The following is a 23,399-nucleotide window of genomic DNA, read 5'->3' as shown; positions in this document are numbered from 1 at the left end:
GACCACTTGTATAACCCGTCACTGACTGGCCGATTTGTCCGCCAGAAATAGGCTATGAGGAACCGGAGTGGCGATCTAAATAAACAGTCGACGAAGAAGAAGACGTCTCTTCTTTGTGTGTTTTGTCTTCGACAAACAACGTTACTCCGCCTAGTGTTCTGGCGGTGAATTGCGTTGCAGCACACGCAACACGTTAGAAAGCATAAATCAAAACGAGTCCGTCGATGCAACTGCGTGGCCTTCCGAGGTTGCAGTCGCAGGACTATAATTCGGCCTTTAGCTAACTAGCTAGCTATTTTGTTAGAAAATGTCTCCAGTGAGCAAGAGTGTGAACGAGCAAATTTGAAATGTAAGAAATAACTATCGACAGCACTCTATTCTTTGCATTAATATCTATCTCTAGTATTTTAAAACAATAATATCAGTGCCTATTATTCCCTTCTGCTCATAATACAACAAATAAACAACTCAGAAGTTGACACTGGCAGGTCCATTCTCCATCCATTGTGTGTGGTCCCTTTAAGAATTAGGATTTGGGAGTGACACGGATATGAAAACTAATATATCCGTCTTTCCTTTACAAGCAGGAAAATGATTTCTCTCTATTTGAGAAAAGATCATATTTGTGTTGTCAAATTTCTCAATGACCCTGAAATTCTGTCTCTTCTGTTATCTTATACTGAATGAATGCAAGCAAAGATACAGAGAAAAATCACACTCTTTCTGATTGAACCAATCTATGAACTGTCTGGGCTAAGCCCCCCCTTTCTTTCAATCCTAGAAACGCCCCTTACCTGGGGTGCTTTTTCCTTCAATGGAACAATGGAGCTCCAGGTTGTGCAGGGGCGTCAAACAGCAGCTGGCTATGTGGAGATGTTGCAGCGGGCATCCCTCATGACATGAGGGCCCTCGTCTGTGTGGTAACGACTGGGTTTTTCAGCAGGACAACGCTCCAATTCACAATGCCCGTCTGACCAAGACTTTTTTCCAGAAGAATAACATCTTAATGATCTTAATCCAATTGAGAACATTTGGGGATGGATGGCAAGGGAAGTTTACAAAAATGGACTTCAGTTCCATTTCTGTTTTAGGAGGTTTTGGTTTTTTTTTTAGCTGTGGTCTTAAACTTTTGATCAGCTGATGAACAGCCTACTTCAGTTAAATTGTTGTTTTCAATAAATTGCCTGCTCACAACTTTTGGGCTCTTGTTCCCATTTCTTCTTTTTGCATTTTGAAACTCTACTTAGAACCTTCCTAAGATTCAACAGTGCAAAATGCAAATTCATGCAATTTTTTAACTGGTCTTAAGATTTTGATCAGGAGTGTATGTCAACAGTAACCAATAAAGATGCTGCTTATAAAACACTGTGTGCTTTAATACTCAGTCAACAAATTTAAACTTCTGATAAATTTAACAGATTTACTGAGGCTACAACAGACAGCATCCAATCTTAATCTGACCTCAGATGCATATATCTCATAAACACTGGTCACTTCTCAGTAACATCATGTCTTATTTCACTCTTTGTCTAAATTGCATCTATCTTTCTTACATAAATGGTTTGTTCTTCGTCTGTTTATTTATGTCATAATTTATGTCTCACATTGGGAATATTGTTATTTTGGGTAATGAATCACACTTGTGAATTTCTTTCATTCCTTTACTTTTTTGATGTTTTTCTATGCAAATATGGATATGTGATTTTCCTGTAAACATGTATTCAGGTTTTAAGGCACCAGAGATGAAAGCTTTGCTATATTGGAAGTTATTTAAGGACATAAAAAAATTAAATGAATAATGATGTTTTCATTAGTCTATGTAAGAAGTGTTGTGGTTTCATTATAGTATGGAATAAGGCCTTTATTTTTACATTGGGAGCAGGTCCTCTGCGCACCACCATGTTTCTACACTGGCCCAAAAAGGACAAACCAAACACTGACTCTAGAGATACACCATTGGGTTTTTATAATACCCTAAGGCCCCACTAAGTTCTCCAACACACGTGGAATGGGCTGTTCAGTTTCAACATGCAACTACACCACTAGATGTCACTAAATCACACACTCTAACATTAAGTTAAGTTTTTGTGCCCAGAAGAAACGGCACTGATGAATGATTTTGAAGTTATTAAAGAAAAGAGGGTGATTGATGAGTATGAGGATGATGATGATGAGTATGATGATGATGATGATGATGATGATCCCTCTGTGCTAGCAAAGGCCAGATTGGTTGTCTGCTCGTCCATGACCTCACAAAGCACATTTGTTTTGCCTTGTGAAGATGATATCTCTGGAACTCCATCAAGGAATCCTTTCACATTTGACACAAACATTCACTTAGACTCAAAGTAAGTACTGATTACATTTTAGTGGTCAAAGGTCAAAAGGTCAAGGTATCTGTGACCTCACAAAGCACATGTTTGCCTTGTAAATGTGATATCTCCAAACCTTGAGGGAATTCTTTCACATTTGGCACAAACACTCACTTTAATTAGAATTTCATCTTGGTAGCCAAATGTTAAAGGTTAAGGTCAAGGTGACCTAACAAAGTATGTTTATGTTTTTCTTGAACATTATATCTGAAGATCTGCTGGAGGTAATGTCTTCTTTCGTTTTAACAAGCAAATATATCACAATAGCACAACAAGGGGTTTTCTTGATGGCAATTTTACGAAAGGATTCTTATAGCTTTGTGACAAATATACGATGAATAGTAGATGGAATGTATTTCTGTCACAAAGCATTTATACAATGTCAGAACAGATGTCAGGGATAATGTGGTATTTTACCCAAGGACACTTTGGAATGCAGACACTGTAAGACTGTAGGTTTACAAGGGAGAGAGGGCCTTTAAAGAAAGGACTGGTTTATGTTATGGGGTATGCCGTAGGCTCCGGTGATAGAGTTTATTATACTGTGTCCATATTATACTGATTCCTGCAACTTTAAGGACGTGCAAAAGTAAATTAAAAGATAGGTCCTTTAAGGGTTGGATACTTTTAAATAGCCACTTTTTCATTAGGCATAATTAAGGATGGTGGGATACCACCTGTTTTCAGCACAGAGTGTTTTTCAAAATAAAAGCCATTAAATAACCTCGAAAAGCTCAGCATCGTTTTGCTTCGTTTTTTTGTTTCGTAAGCAAGAGTACTCATGAAATGAAGAGAACTACGCGAGAAATTACCACAGACAACAGTCCGTTTTATGGAGAGAGAAAAGCCAGGGAGGATCCATGCGCGCAGGACCACTGCTCATCCCCCGTGTGTGTTGGTTTGTGTGTGTGTGAGTGTGCGGGGGGGGGGGGGGGGGGGGTTATCAGGTGGGTATGGAGTGCAGCCTACAAAACGAGAGAGTGAGCAGCAGTGGAGGAGCAGATGTGAGAGGACTGGGCAGCTGAAGGGGCCAGTACGCACCGCGATAATTAGCCGCGGATGCATTAACGGGAATAACCGGATCATGAGGATTTGAGAAGGACAAGTCGCCACAATCGTAAAAAACGAGGGGATTAAGTCAGGAGTCCTCACTCGCCCCGGGGCCGGTCGCCGTCATGGGGATAGACCGGCGGCGGAGAGCATCTATGGCTCTCACCTTGAACTTCCTCGCCTTGTTCCTGGCCGTGTCCGCGCTCACCACCAGCTACTGGTGCGAGGGGACGCGTAAAGTGGTGAAGCCGTTCTGCACCGGCCCGGTCACCACCAAGCAGTCGTTCTGCATCAGGTTCAACAGCTCCAACATCAACGACACGCGGCTGGTTCAGTACATCTGGGAGACCGGGGAGGACAAGTACGTGATGAGGAAGTTTCACACCGGCATCTGGTTCTCCTGCGAGCAGAACATCAACATGACCAGTAAGTTTCCACGGAGAGAGGCTCCGGGATACTGCCGCTGCCGGGACCGGAGCGCGCCAGAGCGCACGGTGTGCACGGTGCGCACGGGGCTGTGCGCCACGGAGCCAGGTCCATCCAGTAACCCGTGATATAAGGCAGCGTCTCTCCCTCTGCTTGTATTTCCCAAAAACATCTCTAATCCATCTTTAACATAGTCATGCAGTTCGAGACTAATCCTAGAAATTAATTTGAAAGTTACACTTATTGGATCAGAGAAACTCTAATCTCAAATCTTAACACCAAATCCTATAATACATTGAAAATAAACGGGTCTGGTGATTTATAGGATTTTAGATCCAGGAATTTCATTATCCAGGATGAGCCTTTATTATTTTTTTCATGTGCAACCTGACGTATTAAAACTGTTTGTTTCAAAGATAAACATTAACTTTTATTTTCAGTATTTTTAACAGTATTTTTCAGTACAAGGTATAAATTCCCGCACATTAAGAAACAAACGGTTAAAACATAGGGAGGTGCATAAATAAAAATGGTAATAATAAAGATTGAGGTGAATCATCTATTCTTCTGTAGTATCATAGAAAAGAAGAAAATATTCAAGTCTGGAAAGCTGAAATCAGAGATTTTGCATTGTTTTTCCTTAAAATTGTCTCAAACTAACCGGATTAATTATAATTGCCAATTAACTCTCTGTCAAGCTCGTCGATTTAATCATTTGAATAGAAAACCGGTAGGAAAAGCGAGATTAAAGGTGATATTTCATCCTCTAATCCACAGCTTTAACTATGGTATGTGAAAGCTGTCCATCTGATTTATTAGCCACTTCCAGATAAACCAGATGAGACCTGCATGCTCCTCTAACCGTGCCTCATGCATTATGTCTGTCTCCTGAGCCCCATATACCAGCGTTTGTCTTGTTGACAGTTATAGAGTTTTTGTCCCATTTGAATATGGCGGTGGTGGAAGTACTGGCAGTGTTAGTTATTGCCAGTGATTTTAACAGAGGAGGGAAAACCCTACGCAGATTGGATAAAATGGTGATTTTTTTTTTTAATACCTCAGTTTGATCTCTGAAAATGAAATATACCTATACCTGTGAAATCTATATTACAATCTGGATGAATGCGAATCTCAGAGGAAGTCCTCGTCTTACTTATCTGCATGTCGCAGCTGAGTGAATTTCTTCTCCCTGAAGTGTCAGTAAAATGTCCTATGTCCATTCTCTTACAGGTGAAAACTGCAGAAGTTTCCTTAATGTTGCACCTTCAAATGAAAGAGGTAAGCATAAATGTGAAAAACACTGTAGCATTTACACATTTACCTACTAATTCCACAAACGTCTGTCTGTATGTCTGTCTGTCTGTCTGTGGAACGCATATCTCGTGAGCCATTGGAAAAACAGCACAACTTTAATTTTGTTGCTGTAATGCTTTAAATGGAGTTCAGTTACAAAGCTTCTATTTTGAAAAGTTGTGAACGTTGAAGATTGTGCCCATTGCTTATTGAGTCCATAGCATAATCAACCTCATGTAATGTATGAACAACTAACACCAGAGAATTAAATCCTTCAAACATATATAACACACAATTGAACAGGAATAAAGCAGATTCAGTTTTATAAAGAAAAACTGATATATGAAATCCTTACTGCAGATAAACCAGGTAGGATGAACGCAAGGTTTTCAAACGTCACTCTACACCATAGATTGTTTACAAAAAAGCTCTGCACACAACGTACAACACACAAACAATAAAATAACTGTTTGAGGAGGACTCAGTAATGACAAGGAATAATTCTGAAGTGGCTCCAGAGCATCAACAAGGGAAAAGAGAACAGGCAGGTTTAGAATGGAGACGGCAGCAGTGTTTGTAATGCAGCCTAAAAAGCACCAGTAAATAATCCAGCTGGGTTTATTTTTACTTGTGCTTCTCTGGTGACGCTGAGAAGTTACTCATAGACAGAAAAACAACCCTTCTCTCAGGTTGGCCATTTTGAGGCCCTCAATCTCTGGCTCTTTTGTTGTATAGGCTATTTTGTGATCGCTCTAACTAAGCTGCTTAGCGCTGCAGTGACAAGTGGACATTTTGTAAAAAGGCTTTAAGACCCTTTGTCGCTGTGATGAAACTCTGGCCAACACTCTCCGCCAATAGGTTTTCCTTCATCTGTCAAACAGCTGTCAGAACATTATGCAAAAGCTGGAATACTGGTGTACTCCTTCAATCTTTAAGCCTACACTGGATTTAAAGCCATATTAGTAGACTTTGTGCAATAAGAATATGTCCATCATGCTGGAGGCAATCAACAACATAGCATCCCTTGCTCAAACAAAAAGATCTTCCTCTGTCTACATCAACTGTAAAAAGGTCAACAGGCGAAGGCTAAATCATCCTCATGACAGTATTTTTTGGGGTGGAGAGGCACAGCAGAGCCGTGGATGAACTGATCACTCACACCGTTGGGTAATAAGTTAAGTGGTGTCTCACCAAATCAATCCACTCTAGTGCCACCTAATTAGTTCCTCCAGCCGTCAGGGCCTACTCACTGTTTAGTATTTGTGTTCACACCATGAGTCTTAGCTACTGTTTGTTTGGGAACGGTGGACAATTTGGAGACACCTATTGGAAATATGCATGTTTGCTTTATTTGCCTAGACTTACATTATAGAAGAACAATAACAAACTCGCATGTGTTATTTTATCCAGAGTCACAAGTTCACACCTCAGGAGGCTTATCTGTGAAATATGTATCCATAGTGTGGATAAGTTAAAATGCTATATTAAAGTGCCAAGCGCTGTTTAAGAAATTTGCTCACTTTGTTTTTGAAAAAAGGGAAACCTATAGATTTATGAGGCACTTTGAAATCGATCGGGCTTGGAGCTGAGAATTACAAACAGCCAGGGCAGGGAAGTCCTACAGTATTAAGAGAAAATCTAGAAAAATACCACCTTTATTATTTAATTCCACCAACAAACCTCTGATTGGTCAACAAAATTTGGTGCAAAACACCAGATTTGGTGAACTGCTGAAATGTGGTCAGTGATTTAGAGGTTTGGAACTAGGGAACTCCAAATGTACCTTCACTATACATACTGACCTCGAAATAAGAAACATCCTCAAACACTGACATCACAGATAGATGCCAGTGCTTCTGATAGCATTGTATTGTCGTATTAAGTTTCCTCATCTACATGCTGCTCTACCACATACTCACATAATATGATTAAAAAAAGAGCTAAGCTTTAATAAAAATGCACTGCAGCCAGTTTTAAATAACATTTTCCCCACTTCCCTCAACTCCCTCACTCTAAATTTAATTGAACTCATCTTAAACTGAAGTGCGGAATTCAATTTAGAGGCAAAAAGGCTTCTTTTTTTTGCTGAGGGAAATAACTATTAATCACAATAATAGAGGGATATTTTAGATAATAGGCATTTCACTCTAGTCAATTTAGTCATTAATTAACCATCAAATGCCTGTGGTGATATGAGCAATTACACCATGGCTGGTTTATAAATCCGATGATGTGCTCTCCCTTCACACTGCCGTGAGCTCAGGCTGTTGCACGTCTCTAGGTAGATCATATATCCTTTCTCTGACTGTGAAGGTTAATGATATGGGTGACGGGTCATTGGTCCCCATTTCCGGACTCATTCTCCTCCCCAACCACCTGCTTTTCTCATCCCTGTCCCCTCGCCCTTGCATATCTACATTTTCTTTTCTAAATTCCCCACCCCCCACTTCTCTGTCACTTCCTATCTCTACACCCCCTCTATCATTCACTCAACTATGCTCAACCCCCACTAGATGAATATGTTGTTTTCTTCCCCTTGTTTTTTTTTCTTTCTTCCTCTTTGCTTTTCATTTACCGTAATCGATTCTCTCTACAGGAGTGCTGTGGCTGTGCATTGTTGCAGAGTGCCTGTACATCCTCCTGCTGGCCACCGGAGGCATCCTCATGTCCCTTGAGGTGTGTCATTTCGGCAATGTCATCGATGGCCTCAAGCTCAACGCCTTCGCCGCCATATTCACCGTGCTCTCAGGTTGGTAGCATCAAATGGTGTATCGTTAAATGAAGAGAATTAGAATGTGATTGATGGTTACACAGAGCGATATCTGCATATGATACATTTGCAAATTTGATGTTTTTCAACTTTTCAAATGCTGTATTTATTTTTTTTTTTTTTCATTTCGTGAATTTTTTGGGCAGTGATGTAGGTGGATGTTTTCTGTAGACATAATAAACTGGTTCATAATAATAATAATTGTTCTAACTGGAGAATGTGAAATCTATATTGCCTACAAATATTTAGACAGTTTTTTCATCTTTTCAACAAGCCCACATAGCCTTGGCGAGTGGTTTAAGTTTAAACTTGAGACTCTAAATTGCATGTTGGTGTGAGTGTGAGTGTGAATGGTTGTGTCTCTGTATGTTGGCCATGTAATATGCTGCTAATCTGTTCAGGATGTACCCTGCCTCTCACCGAATGCCAAATGGGATTGCTCGAGCCACTCTGTGACCCTCAAAGGATAAGTGGTATAGATGATGGATGGATGGTTGGATGTAAGTGAAAACTACATTTAGACAAGATTACTATAATTGGGGGTATAGGTGTAGCTGTTTCTTACAATTTCAGTCAAAGAGAATGAGTATTTCAAAGAGTATTTATAACTGATGGTCATACAGTTTGAGTTGGCTTAAATTGTTCGGTTCTTTGAAAGCTGTTAGGTGGAGGAATTTTGGGCAGTGCAGGCCGAGAATCGTAATGATTGGAAGGTGAAGATGCTCACTTTTATCAAACTGCATGAATATAACAGGGACCTGCCTCCTGCTGTCATTGTTCAATTATTTTTTTCCATTGCTTCAGTTTTTTTTAAAGTATGGCTGCAGTGCAGTGGGCCTCACCTCAATGACAGGACTCAGCATGTTACATATCAGCACCTGGACAACTGCCAGAAAGATGTAGTTCATCGAAGATCATTCAAATGTGTCCTATATTACATCTACATTATGACCGCTGGGAGTCCTGCCTTTGGCACACTTCAGGTGTTGTGCCTGCATTGTAAAGTCCTTCCTCAGGCTGACAAGCAGCACATGGCAGATGCCTTTGCTGCCTCAGTGGATGCGTACCCAGTCCCTGACAGTCAAATGAAGAGCCTTCTTGAATCATTGAGAAGGCAGCAGCCTGCAAGTGCATTTGTTCCACCATCGCATTATCCTCTGCAGATGACATGATAGGCAGCTTCTCCTTGACCCAATCAGCCCAATGCAACCCTGTCTGACCTCACTACCTGGTCGTCATATTATATTATTTGGGTCTCCACTTTTGCTGTTCTCACCAAAGTTGAAGATTTCATGGAGCAGGGCTTCCAAATCCCCCTCCCCGTGGATCAGGACCAATCTGCCTTATCCCTTGTCAAGGACAATGTTCTCGATCCAGCACTCTGCCAGTGTCAGACACTCAGAGGTTTTCCAACATGTTATTTCTAAAGAAATGTGCGATGATGAGCCCACGAGTGCTGTCATTACGCCTCACATGGACAGTGGCATAGACCTTTGTCTGTTTAAAGCATTTCTTCTCCTCATTGTTTGATGTGGCCCTCATGAGTAACCATGAAAGACACTATGACACAGGCGATGGTAACAGGGCTTGGGTTAGTTTGTTTCCATGACAACTGCAGTGCATCAAGTAAATACATGGCTACTTTCAGAGCATTACTCAATGGACAAATAGATCGACAGCCTGATGGTATTGCACAGTACAGTTTCACCTCGTCCTCAAGAAGACAGGTTCACGCCCTTATGTGAAACACATATTTCCATGTTTCTATTGTCCCAAAACATTAGAAATTCTCAGCTCTTGCTGTTTCAGAGAATTCAGTTCCAATACAACCACCTGTCATTCGAATATTCCCTGGCTTCGTGGACAATTTACAACTGTACAGAGTGGCGGACAGCATGTTAAGTGGAGGGACCTCGACAGGGGGATTGAAGTGCTACTTTGGCCTGTCACGACCGGGATGGTGACCAACTGTTTATTCACAGTTTGACAAAATGTGTCCTTGAAGGCGTAGCGGAATTAATACGTCAGTAGCAGCCTCTGTCTGTTGCACCCAGCTGCTCCACCTCTCGCCTGAATAACGCAGAGGACGTGATGCTGTTGTGAGCGCATCAGTGCAGAAAACTGCATTTTGCATGTATGAAAGACAAATTCTGGGTAAACTACGTAGCCAATTCTCCGGATTTTACCCAGAGGTCATGTCTCAAAAACTGCTTTAGTGACTTACAGTATCTGCCCTCTCCAGCCTCTTTAATGCCTCAGGATTCAAAGGGATGGCAGCTTGACTAATTCATGCCCTAACCTAGTGTTGATGGGTAAAGGCGTCAGCAGCTCCTTCTGATCACTCGTGGTAACTTTGGCTTGATTCCTGACTCCTTCTCGCAACTGTGAAGAGTAGGCCACATCACATCTCTCTACCCAGGTCGAGCACTGTCCTGCTATGTCGCATGCACAGCTGACTTGTCATGTTCCTTGAGCCTGTTTGTGCACTTTAGAGAGCAATCTCAAAGGCTATTGCTGTCTGCACAGCCTCGTCACACTAGCTGTGTGTAGCTATTTCACAGGCAAATCTGTCCTCAGGCAAGAATCCTCCTTATCAGGATGTACTGCACAAGAGGAATTTGATCCTCCATGGCTTTGCATGGGGGGATGACAATGAGTGAAAGACATTTGTGCTGCGGTTTCTTGGTGTTCCCCATGCTTTTTCATCTGTTTTTATCTGCATGATGTCTCCATTTTCTCTATGACTCACTCTGTACTGGGCATTTTGTCGCAGTGATTAATATTAGATTTTTTTTTTATGTGCGCTCTCTCTCCTGCCTGTTGGCATGTGAACACACACTTGTCTTCGTTCTCTGCTCCTCGCTTGCCTATGACAAAGTCCAACCTTCTTCGCCACTTAACAATTGTAAGATTTATTTTTTCTTCTCCATTCGGGCATATATAGGGCCACATATCGGGCCAACCCAGAGTGTAATTAGATATGACGTAATGGGTGGATATGATAATGGCCAGTAAAGGACAGAAACAGTGAGACATAAATTACTTCCCGCTTTTATCATTTAATTAACCTTAATCCACGACCGATAGCTAGGAAGAAGCAAATATGAAATAGAATTATGAATAATAACTCCAAAATATGAGTATAGGGGGGGTCCTTTGAGCTGTCAGCCTCAGTGACTCCTTAAAGGTCTTAAATAGGAAGTTTTGTGAATGAACCAAGGTGAAACCCACTAGGCAGTTGCGTACAATCTTTTTCAGTGCTGCGCAGTCGCACAAGGAATCTACCTACTAGCTATATCCTTAAAGGGCTGTGTCTCTACTCCAAATATTGAATTACAATTCATAAAAAGGTTTCTGGGCTGGTGCGAGTACTGCTTCAGAGTTGGGTTAATTTGTGAACCTTCTGAGAAGCAGTTTGCTTCTCCACTAGCTAGAGAGCCACCATAGAGCCACGTCATTATGTCACTGTGTTCATCTCTGTTTCCCTAGCAGCCCTTGTGCCGAAACCACCAACAACAATGGTTGACTGGTGTGTTGGTTCTAGCTTTGTGAGCATCCAGCCATTCATATCAACATTGAACTTTTCCAAATCAAAAAGTTTTAATTGGTTTTGTTGGTCATGATAATTCCACCCTCAGCCTCTGACGTAAGCAGTTTATGGTTTTTGACCAGCAAAGTGTTGGTGCCTCGCTCGAACCTGTTTTTCTGGCCCAAAACCAGATTTGAGATTCAGCGATGGGCCCAAACCAGCCTTTAAACGACCAAGGTCAAATTACCTTTACCAAGATTATCAATCTGTACAAAAAGTTCTAAGCCCTTGGAGAGCACTGATCTAGGTTGTGCTGTTATTGCTGGAAATATACCGGTTTGATTTTTCTTATTTCGGTCTCGTAAATACAGGAAAAAACAATAACTGAGGATTCAGACTCAGCGGATTCCTCTGAGTCCTGAGTTCTGCTTCTAGTTGCTGGCTCTCGGTCCCTGAGCTAGTTTCCTGCCTCTCTCAGCCAAGGAATTAATAGTGACCCTCTCTCTAATCCACACTGTGAATGATCTTGACCCACTCGCAAGGCAGTGAATCAGCTCCAAAAGACATTCTGCTCAACAGTTTGACTTACTTGGCAGGTTATGGAATGTCTCAATGAACTGTAGGCTGAAGAAGTGTAACCCCAGTATATCCCAGTCCACACATTGTAATCTTTTTTGTTTGTAGCATATTTATTGTGTCCATTTAATTAGAAACAGAGAGTTAGTACCAGTAGGCTGCAATTTGACTTGAAAACTTGTTTAAAAAGTCACGTTAGTCTTGCAGCTTTGGGAAACTTTACTTATTAGTTATTTTCCCGAGAGTTAGATGAGGATATTGATGCTACTCTAGTGTCTGTACAGTCAGTCTATAGCTGAAGCCCAGAGGCAATAATCCAAGTTTAGCATGAAGACCAGAAGCTGGAGAAATCAGCTATCCTGGCTATTCCCATTGATCAAAAATATCTTTTTTTGAATTGCTTATACCATGTACCTCATTTGTCAAATCTATTCACAAATACAACATTTAGGAGTACAGGAGTTGACAGATATTGTTGGTTCTGATATCGGTTTCTGTACAGGGATGATTATATTAATCTTCAACTTCACTAAGATTTCCATGTGTTGGTAACTGTATTATTGAACTTGATTAATCGACTGGTTACACTAGTTAAACTAAGCTAGCCAATTAGCTGAGCTTAACTCACCGACAGGAAAGTGATGAGACGCACCAAAGCTAAATCAAAAGCCACAGCATATGCTTAACATTATAATATAACTACTACTTATACTAATTATATATACTTATTATAACTGCCAATACCTGGCTTCTTGACAAAGAAGTTGATCTACAATAGCGAGGTACAGGTGTTTCACGAAAGTTCTTTTTTTTTGTTAAGCTGTAGGAGCCGTGTTTTTCTTGCCTTGCCCCCATAATGTAGAAACATATATGTAAGGACAAGGCCAGGGTTGAGACCCAACAAAGTTCTCCTTTGTGTGTCTATTGGCTTTTGATAGACTCTAGTCACTGTCGTATTCCTGGAGCTATCTTTTGATCAGAAAATATCATTAGTGGGTTTCCTTGATATGCCTAGAAAGGAAAGCCCCTGATCAGCAAAAGAGTTTGGACTATCTTGCGCACTACACTTCCTACTCCACTAACAAGGGTCTGGACAAGCTCTTGCAGAAAAATAGCATTTTTAGCTGAGTCTTAGGCTTCATATTGATCGGTTAGGTGTTAAAGACTTTCCAGCTCTGACAAATGCTTTGATTTTCTGACGAATTACAGAGTCAGCTAAGTGCTCTTTGATCTTGTTGGCATGTGAAGCAATGAACAGGCTGTGCCTTCCTGGTTAAATAACCCATGGGTTTTTGTCTTATTTGTTTGGCATCTCATTATGGTCACATGACGTTTATCTGCCCCTGATTCACAGTAAACTGGTAGATGTATATTTCCACATCTTTAATATCAGGAAATTCCATGATAACAAACTAGTTACATCAACAATTAAGGCTCATAGGGAAGACAGTCCTGTAAATAATATATAATTCCCCTTCACTAAACATGCACTTAAAGTGTATTCATCTGCACATACAATTTGTACTAAAATTAAAGGTTCAGTATGTAGAATTTAGTGACATCTAGTAATGAAGTCGTGCTGTGGTAGCCTTCAGATGTCATAAAAATGTCAGTTTGTCCAGTCTGGGCTAATGTAAAAAACATGGAGGCCTCTGTAGAGAGGACCCACTCCTGATGCACATATAAAGTTTTTAATAAAAGGGTCTATTGTAGGGTAAAGAAAACTTTCATATAATCCTTATTACCCAAAACATCACTAGTTTAAACCACTATTTAAATCATGATATCTACATATGCAGTACATTCACGATTTACATATGTATATCTCATTATTAACCCCAAACCCTAACTCTGTGTAACCCAACTTATTATTAAACAGTAATATAATTGTAATATCTTCTTCTTCTGTTTTATGATAAGTTAAAAAAGTTTCAATGAATAATACCATGTTTACTTGTTGACTGATGGAACTTGTCCTGGTGAGCAGGTTAATGTCGTACCTACCATCACTCTCTCTACAGTCAAATGCTCCACTGTGTTCACCATCAGTAGAGTAGTGCCTCCTCTTTTTGCAGGCCAGGGCTTTATAGTTGAATTTATCTGAACTTTCATTCTGAAATGAACCATCTGAAGATGATGTAAGTGAGCAATAACAGTAAAGTTGTCGGCCATAACTAAAAACAAGGAGCTGAAAGATAATAAAATGGTCCATATATTTCCAACTAATTTCAAAATCGGGAAGATAATTCTCTTTTAACAAATGATCCTTTTGACATTACATTTAATCATTAATAAATTGTCATTAAATAAAATGTGTGTTTATTGCAACTTTAATTCAAATGTTTTCCAGAAAGACCAGGACCAAATTTACTGAAGCCCAAACATTTTTGGAGAATTCACGTGTCCGGAAATTTGTGACTTATACACCTTCTGATACCTTTAATAGAGTCTTTAAACTTCTCATAATAACATAAGAGATCTCTTAGTTGGTCTGTGCTGCGCTATTTGCCGCAAGTATTGTCGTGCTACAACTAGCTACTGTGTGCGCACTTCCGGTGTCATGCTACCTCAAGCTACTGCATTATCCTGCTGTGGTCCATAAGGTTTTCACCTGCAGATAGTGAGACCTCGCAGTTCAAGCTGCAGTTGTGGGATCAGTGCAGTCCTTTCTATTTCTTTCTCTTTCTCGCGTTATATGTTACCCGATACCACCATAGATTAAATTAACTCGCTGAAACATCAGATCCAGGTCGTCATCCCCACATGATAGGACATGACAAATTACCACAAAGCATTTTGATTTTTGTGCATTTGACACCTGTCAGCGTCAGTCCTCAGGTTCACAGAGTTGACACATTTTTCAGTGTCCCTTTATTCTGACAGGAATTTGTGGGAGCACTCTCCACTCATCTACTTGTTGTGTCCTCGTCTTCTCATTTCTTCACCGACAGGAGTTGAACCCAGCTTGCTCTCCTGCTACTGAAGCTTCTCAAATTCAGGCTTCAGTGATCTGTGTTTTCGTGGCCTTGCCCTGGAATTTTGCCCGTTCTAACTTTCGGTTGAACAGCAATTGAACCTTTCAGCTCTGTCTGTGTATCTGATGTTTAATTTATACATGACTCTCTGTCCCCTGAAGTGAGGCGTTTGCATAAATCGGAAATTGAACTCTGTAAGGTTCATACTGAGGGCAAGTATCCTCGCAAAAAAACTTGAATCCTCAGATTTTTTGCTGCTTTTTAAGAACCTCTCAGGCTTATCTCAGAGGGAGAGTGCAAAATGTAAGAATTAAGGGAGACATTTAGAAGTTGTTAGTGTTTTAAATGAGGAAGATTGAGGGTGTTTATGGGTCCCTGGGGACAGTATAAGTGACCAGATTAGCCCTTATTACAGCTGCCAGTCATCTGGGGTATGATGAGGGAGACTGGGAATGAAAACAGTTTGGAGGAAAGAGAGATTTCATAATTTCTGTAAAAACAGCAAACCGTTAAGTTTTTATCAGAGGATTGTGCTGCAAGTGCACAGACACCCTAAGAGCAGTTATTACAGTGAACCAAACCTTCTGTGGAATTGATGATTTGTGTGCACTAGTGATGATGGCTTCCGACTTCCTGTGCTGTATTTGCCTGTTTGCACTTCGGTAACAACACCAATGATTTTCTTCTTCCTGCCAAATGGAGATGTAGTTGAGCAGTGGTTCTCAATTTGCTTTGGCTTATTTTCCACTTAGGCCCCTACGCTGCATGTAGTGCAATTTTGGGCCAGATGAAAGTTAATGGTTTTGAAACTGTCATGATTCTGCCCTTGTGAACTTTTGAAAGATCGTGTTGGAGCTTTTTTCTATTGTAGGGACTTTTTATGTCATTGATGTTTCCCTGGTGTTTGGATTTGTGTTCTGTGACCCACTCATACATTAACCCCTACTCACTATAAAGGGGCTTCTATGTAAGGGACTATATAGTGAGCTCATCAGCAAAAGAAAAAATACTTTTGTACACTACAATGCAAATTTTCTCTGCACTGGTAATTAAGTCATTGTCACAAAATCATGACGTACAACAACTCACAGATTTCTCATTTGCTACTCATGAATACAATCAAACTACACCATTGGATATATTACGGACATCCACTTAAACTGTGTCTTTTGCTTTACTTCCTTTCTTTGTCCTTTCTCCTCCCATTGTGATGATATGTACCTGTTCCTAAAGTGTTTCACCTGAGTCCCTAATGTATATAGTCTCTGGTTGTGTTCTAAATCACTCACTATTTCCTCCTTCACTATATAATGAATTCTACATAGAGGACTGTATTGTGAGCTCATCAGGAAAAGAAAAAAACACTTTCAGACACTGCTCTGCACTTTTTCTCTGCAGCAACAACAACAATGTCAACTGGTAGAAAATCGCACAGTAAATTTTAGGCGTTTATTTTACACTAAGTATTAATACTTTAAGTTTAGAAGCATATTATATGATCATCTTGAAATGTAGAAATGAACTTGTTTCCCACACTTTGTGCTGTGATATTCTGCTCTGCTCCTATTTACATTTGTACGACAGGCCGGCTGTTGCTGCTGCCCTCGCAAATATTGGTCGGTTAGTGACCATTAGACTGTACACTACTTTTCACGATGCATTGTGGGAAACACTGAGTTCACTATGTAGAGTATGAAAAACGCCACTAAACATTCAGAGACCACTACAAAATGGCGAACTCACTATAGAGTGATTTTGGACACAGCCTCTGTTTTTCCCTTTTGTTTTAGTCAGGTTGTTAGTTCATCTTTCCTGTTTTGTGCTTCCAGTGTTTCAGTTTCACTCACCATCGTTAGTCTTATTTGTTTATTTTAAATTGTTGATTTTCAATTTGTTTCTGTGTTTGGGTCCGAGAAACATTTAATCCTGACAGGAGGGAACCTTGTCAAATATCTGGTGCAACTGCAGTGCGATATTTCAGTTTCTCTTTTCAATCAATATGCAAGAACTTCTCAAATTCAGGTTTTACCATCTCAAAATGAAAGTACATTGCCATGAGAAAAAGTAAAATTGCGTTAATTCCACCAGGAATGCAATCCTGTTCATTTGAAGGATTATGCAAAAACTAATGAACAGATTACCATGACACTTATTCGACGAGTAATAAAATGTAGTGCGGATCCAGGATTTTTTGTATCGCTTTAACATTGTGAGATATCGCAGTCTTTTGTCATTTTCACATTTTTCTCAGAGAACAATTCATCTATTTTAAACAGGCACATTTAGAGAACTGATATCTATGAGTCAGGTGCCATATAATATATAAAAAAATAGGAAGAGCTCTGAACATTTTCCAGATGTGTATGTCTGACATGTTGCTCCTTGTATTAATAATGTATTTACCCACACAGCCCACAGGGGGATTGACACGACTGAGATCAATATTTAATGTTCAATTTTCTATTTATTTATTGCTTTTGTTTTTGATTAAAGAAACCACACCAACATGATGCAAAGGTTTGGTGTCGAGCAAGAAACAAGGGTATTTTTTTCCAAACTTACTTTTGGTTTTAGAGAAACTCTTGTGATTTGAACTCAATGTTTTCAGGGGCTTTAACAGATCCCATGGCTGTGGCCAACCTCTTTTATTTTATTTTGCTGCAATTTAATAGTGGAACAGAGACGGATGATGCAAACTGCAGACTTGTTTCAAAGCTGGGTGGGTGTTTTATTCGAATACTTTTGAAGGTTTTACATACTCAGTAATTCACAATAAAATAATGTGTAACAGGGAGATGTGTTTTTCTCCGTTTTGGATATTTCCTTTTTTTGGAAACAAATGGAAAACAGGATAATATAGTTCTTATGCCCCTTATGATTCTTTTAATTCTTGATCAAATGAAAACAATCCTAAAAAGCAATATAATGATATATAACATATATATGATATTTATTCAACATTCTCTCTCTCTCGTTGGTTAACCTTACTGCCCTCTAGTGATCATGTAGTGGATGACAATGCTGTGGACCAATGGCATCAGACCACGTTCCTCTCTGTAATCCACCTGAACTGTGTAAGGAGCGTCCGTGAGGCTCACTTCATGTCCTTGTTAAGTGCTTTGGCACTAAAAATAAACAACCCGGACTGACATTCATTGACTTCACGAAGAAATAAACTGACCTTGTGCGAACGGAACAGGAATAATTTAGAACAGACACAATTTGCCAAGACTCCGATCTTCGATTTGTTCCACTCATTCCGACACAGAGCCTCTCATCTGCATCACGTTATGATAATATTGCACTGGGATATCTTCAGGAATAAACATGAGCATTGATAGTGATGAGATGGAGAATTTAGGTGTTTGGTACTAAATCTGGTGGGCTCTTGTTCAGTCCAGGGATTTGGGAGGCTTATGTGGTAATCGGATTGGAGGGCTACACATGCTAGTTTTTATTCCTGCTCTATTTTGTGGGTGATGAGAGGTCCAGAGTGACGGGCGTCAGAAGTGCCTGGGTTTCAGCTGACAAGAATCTGGCCCATAAGTGAAAAAAAACACACGGACAAAGAAAATAATAAATAAAAGAAAACACGACAGTGAGCCATCGGAGATAAAAGAAAGGATGTGCATTTGAGAAAAGGACCATGAGTATTGTGCCAACAGAACTACTTGTAGCTTGTCTGTGCCATTGTCTCCATTGGGCATGCATGATTTGGCCAAAAACTATAGCAAGATAAAAATTCACATCAGTCAATATTGATAATTATCAAGATAAATTAGTGTATATATATTGTGGCCTTTCATTGGTATCTGTGTTATGCATTTAAACTGAAACGTATATTTTACAGGAGTAAACAATGCAGAAAAGTTTTTCACGTTTTACATAAAAGATTTTTTTTTTTCTTTTTACAAGTTCTATATTTGGTTGTTATTTTCAATGTCTTTCTAATTTGTTATGTTTAAACTGTAAAATATCAAGTCCTCAATTACATAACTTGTCAAAGGTTTGATGACAACGTCTTAAGAATTATAATCAAATATTTACAAAATACATTTATTTTATTGGCCGTTGTCTTGGTATCTGAAAGTTTTAACTACCAAATATCAATTTCTAAATCCGCCCTAAAAAAATCTATTTTGGTTGTTCTTTAATAGTAAACAGCCAGATAAGGGTAGTGTTAAACATATTTAGAGCTAACACAGGCTACACCATCTCCTCTCTAAGGTGAAACGTTCTGCTGTTATGATGCTTGTTCAAGATTGTTGATCATGGTTTGGATTCTCGCCTCCAGCAGCTTTAGCATCAGCCTCTTAACATTATGAAGACATTGTGTACAATCAGAACAAGTTGGCAACGGTTGACGTTAGCCGCTGCTTGTGTGCACCTATGTCTGACCCTTTGTTTAAAAACGTACTTAGAGCGCTATGTGATAAATCTGCCCCTGTTCTAACCGCCAACTGCCTGAGCGGTCTGAGAATGGAAAGCTTGGCATGAGAATCGGCAACGGCAGCCAAGAGGGACGGGACTTGGCAAACAGTCATTTGTCTCCTTTTCCTCTTTGACTCTTTTTATCTCACAGACAAAAACACATGGATGGGATGACTGTATGTATCTCTTGCTATCCCACATTGCATCAGTGAATCCTGTAACTCTCAGGCATGAGGCACATGATTCTTGAACTTTTAAAAATAATTTATCAATTCATGCAGTGGCATTATTATTTAATAAATCCAGGTTTTTATATGAATTTCTCACAAAAACTAATAAATACAGACCTCTGTGGTTGTTTAGCTGCAACCTCTGTGATTTCATATCTCCAGTCTTAGCTCCAAGTTGGTAGACTGGTTTTCTCTAATATGGAAGTGTGATCATGGTCAGGTGATGTAATGATATCCAAACTGAAAACAAACAACCAAAACAATACCTGTGACTCACTACTTTTAAGTTTTGGATCATTTACTTGTGGGACTCAAACTTCTGAAAACATTTTAAATCCATTTTTCAAAGGGAAATGTGTATTTGGAGGAATAATATTAATAATGCTATAAATAAATAAATGTAACACATTATTATATATTTATATATAAAAACAAAGTCCTTTGCAAAAAACATAGCAAAATATAATGATTAAAAAAAAGCTAATGACTCAACTTGACAAGAGGCTACTTATGTGTCAGGGCCAGGGGTCACAAAGGTTACAAACTGGTGAGAAACTACTGACTGACAACAATATGTTCGTTTTTATGCAACTATAACAATTAAAAGAACATGGTTGAGTCATTGTACCATATGTTTGTAAAGCGTACATGTCTGTGACAGAGTATGTTCCCAATGTTTCCCATGGGTCTTCAGCTTCACGTAATGTAACACTGCCACCAAGTGGTGACCGCATGAAAGTACAGTGATGGGTAAGAGATTTTTCCTAATCCTTCTTCCTCCGTGTGGCAGGTCTGTTGGGGATGGTGGCCCACATGATGTTCACCACTGCTTTCCAGCTGACTGTCAGTCTGGGCCCAGAGGACTGGAAACCTCAGACGTGGGACTACAGCTGGTCGTACATGTGAGTTTACTAACAGTATGGGACAGTTATTAGATAAAAATATAAACCAGTGGTACCAGGAGAGGAAAGTTTGTTGTGTGTTTGCTTTGCATCAATCAACTTAATTAATTTAATTAGTCTTTGCAGGGATTTTAAGAAATAATTTTTTTCAGCTGCTATCTGGAGGATTCTTCTTATCTGCGAGGCATGAAATGTTCAGTAGCATTTTGGCTGTTTTCATTATCCATTAATCTGTCACTGGAAACGGCACCACCATTTGTTTTTGTTCCCTTTCGACAACTGGTAGATGCTAATATGTACCTCAGCTTCACTATAGGAGGCAGTGTTGAAACAGGAAGTGGCTCAATGCGAGCTGTTGCCAAACGTCACATTTTTTTATGTAACTTGGTGGAAAACAGCCTCAGAACAAAAGTAAAAGGTTTACTCTGAAAAGCCATCGAAACAGACATGTCATAATTTCTGTACTTTTCTTTGTTAATTATGACAAAAATGGTCTGGACAGCTTGGGGTAATAGTTATGTCAAGTTTATGAAATATTGCTGATCTTTAGTCAGATTATTTATTAGTACATTTCAAGAAGATCATGAAATAAATTAAATTACAATTTAAAGTGAATCAAAATCGTACTTTTTTAATGTTTTTTCTCTCTGGCCTATTTTCTATTTCAACCTATTTGGGAGAGGTTCATGACATCTTTAGCAATAGTAATAAAATAGTTTCAATCATGGTTTGTCCGTTGTGTTTTATGTATAATGCATATGAATTATAGATACTTGTAGGTTAATAAGATAGGTCTTACTATTTCATCTCACATTGCTTTATAAAACTGACTTGAGCACTTTCCCTATCAAACAAAAAAACTAATGACAATATGAATAATATATACTAGTTTGAGTATTGGTTGACACTATTTGTCTCTTTCCTTTAGTCTGGCATGGAGTTCCTTCACAGCCTGCATGGCGTCCTCGGTCACCACCATCAACCGCTACACTAAAACCATCCTGGAGTTCAAGCACAAGCGCAGAAACATCGAGAAGAACCTGAAGATCAAGCAGAAGCTGTTGGAGCTGGACTCTCCGGAGCAAGTGTGGGACATGTATATCAGCTCTGTGCCGAGCACTGCCGAGGAGCTGCTGGACCTATCGTCCAACGGCCGCAAACTCTCCGACACCTCCATCTTCCTGGACCTCAACGACCTGCCCAACCAACAGGGAGAGGAGTACTGCTAGAGGAACAAGTTGTAGCAATGTCAACAAAACTGTGTGTCATTGTCACGTTCAATCTGATACAGAGATAATTACTGTAAACAGAGTGAGACCACAGGTCAAAGTTGAGTTTTTTGGCCATTTGGTGACAATGGTCTACAACAAGTGGAATATATAATACACACACTTGATATAGTATGATCTCGTATATTTAATAGGCTCTAGATAACTTGCTAGATCCTAGCTGTTCAAAACAGAATCAATTTCAAACATTCAAACTGTTGAGTCTATCTTTACAAGCTCTATGTTATTTTAAAATATAGTTTTTAAAACTTCAATAAACAGATTTAGGTCATTGGATTACACATTAAAGGTTCAGTGTGTAGAATTTATCTATCAATTCAAAATGTTTGCCTATTTAAACATTCAGCAGACATACAGCGACACCAGCATTCATTTGGAGTCATGTTTCTGGCAACCTGGCAAATGTAAGTCCAGTATCTAAACTCAGTTTTGTCCACACTTACTTGTGAGCTAGTTTGTCCAGATGCTGTCCAGCGCTGGGCAGGTAGTGTACAGTGGCTTTATTGAGAACTATCTCATGTAAGCAGCTTCCTGCTCGAAACAGGAGGATAGATAAGCAGGGTTAGTCTGGACCAAATCAACAAAGTTGTCGGCCACGAAACCTAAATAATAAGCTGAAAGACACTGAAAAGCTTTGCAGAGTTAAGATGAGTCTCTCTGGGTTCATCATTACCGTCCACCCCCTCTGACATTAGACATCCTCATTCGGTTTGAAATAGTGATGAGTGCAGTTTGGCTTTCTTGTCTACACCTAAATACATGTAACTTCTTTGATCAGTCCGGGCTGTGGCTACCACTGGATTTGGGGGAAGCAGACATTTGAGCCACCCGTTACATAATGTGCAGTTAAATTCGTAGTTGTTGAAATAGTCAGAACATGATAAAAATTCTAGGTTTAGAGTTGAATTTTTTTCATAATGAGTATATACGATAAATAAAATACTGTAAGTAGAATCAGTCACTATAACCAGTATAGTGTTAAGGCGGTGGCTCCAAATCCTGATATTGATAACGCTGTCGTGGACTAGCTTATACTGGTGCTGTATCATTACAGAAATAAAGGTTAGACTTTAAGTAGGTTCACTATTTGACTATTCTAGCACAAACACTCTAGAAACCAAACTTTTTGGTTTTTTAATCACATGACCTACAGTAGCTATTTTACAACAGCTATTAGCTAACTGGCTCCTTGCTAGCACACAGATGCTAAAATCTATAACCTGCCACAGATCTAAGTCAGTGTCCTGTTGTGATATTGTGATAATTACCTCAAAAATGTTTTGGCCAAATCATGCTTTTTTCTAGTGTATTCTCTGTGGCCCGGTATCTGCCAGAGGGTTGGCTACTAGCAAACTTTCTTTCCGAGCATTAACTGTTTTCCAGCAGCCTTAAACTCGCTCCATCATTTGCAGATACAGTTAACTCCCCCGTGAACTCCGTCCCCGCTGTCACGAAGCAGAAAAGCTAATGTCTCACCAAATTCACTCGTCTTGTGCGAGCTCCGAATGTGATTGTTAACAGTCGTCTCTGTGATGGTCTCAGTTGTTTACTGTGAC

The 23,399-nt window shown here is 39.7% G+C and overlaps 1 protein-coding gene across 1 annotated transcript; it reads left to right on the top strand.

Moving 5' to 3' along the window:
- Positions 1-3,456: 3,456 nt before the first annotated feature.
- gsg1l2b (gsg1-like 2b) lies at positions 3,457-21,783 on the top strand. Its single transcript, XM_053414074.1, is given in 6 exon segments — positions 3,457-3,522; positions 3,524-3,848; positions 5,079-5,126; positions 7,738-7,890; positions 20,443-20,554; positions 21,483-21,783. Coding segments are annotated over 6 exon segments (1,005 nt in total).
- The last annotated feature ends 1,616 nt before the right edge of the window (positions 21,784-23,399 follow it).

This window comes from Pleuronectes platessa, chromosome 21 (assembly GCF_947347685.1).
Source record: "Pleuronectes platessa chromosome 21, fPlePla1.1, whole genome shotgun sequence".
NCBI lineage: Eukaryota > Metazoa > Chordata > Actinopteri > Pleuronectiformes > Pleuronectidae > Pleuronectes > Pleuronectes platessa.
Note: the sequence above shows the minus strand (reverse complement) of the source record. Positions and strands in the feature narration are given on the sequence as shown.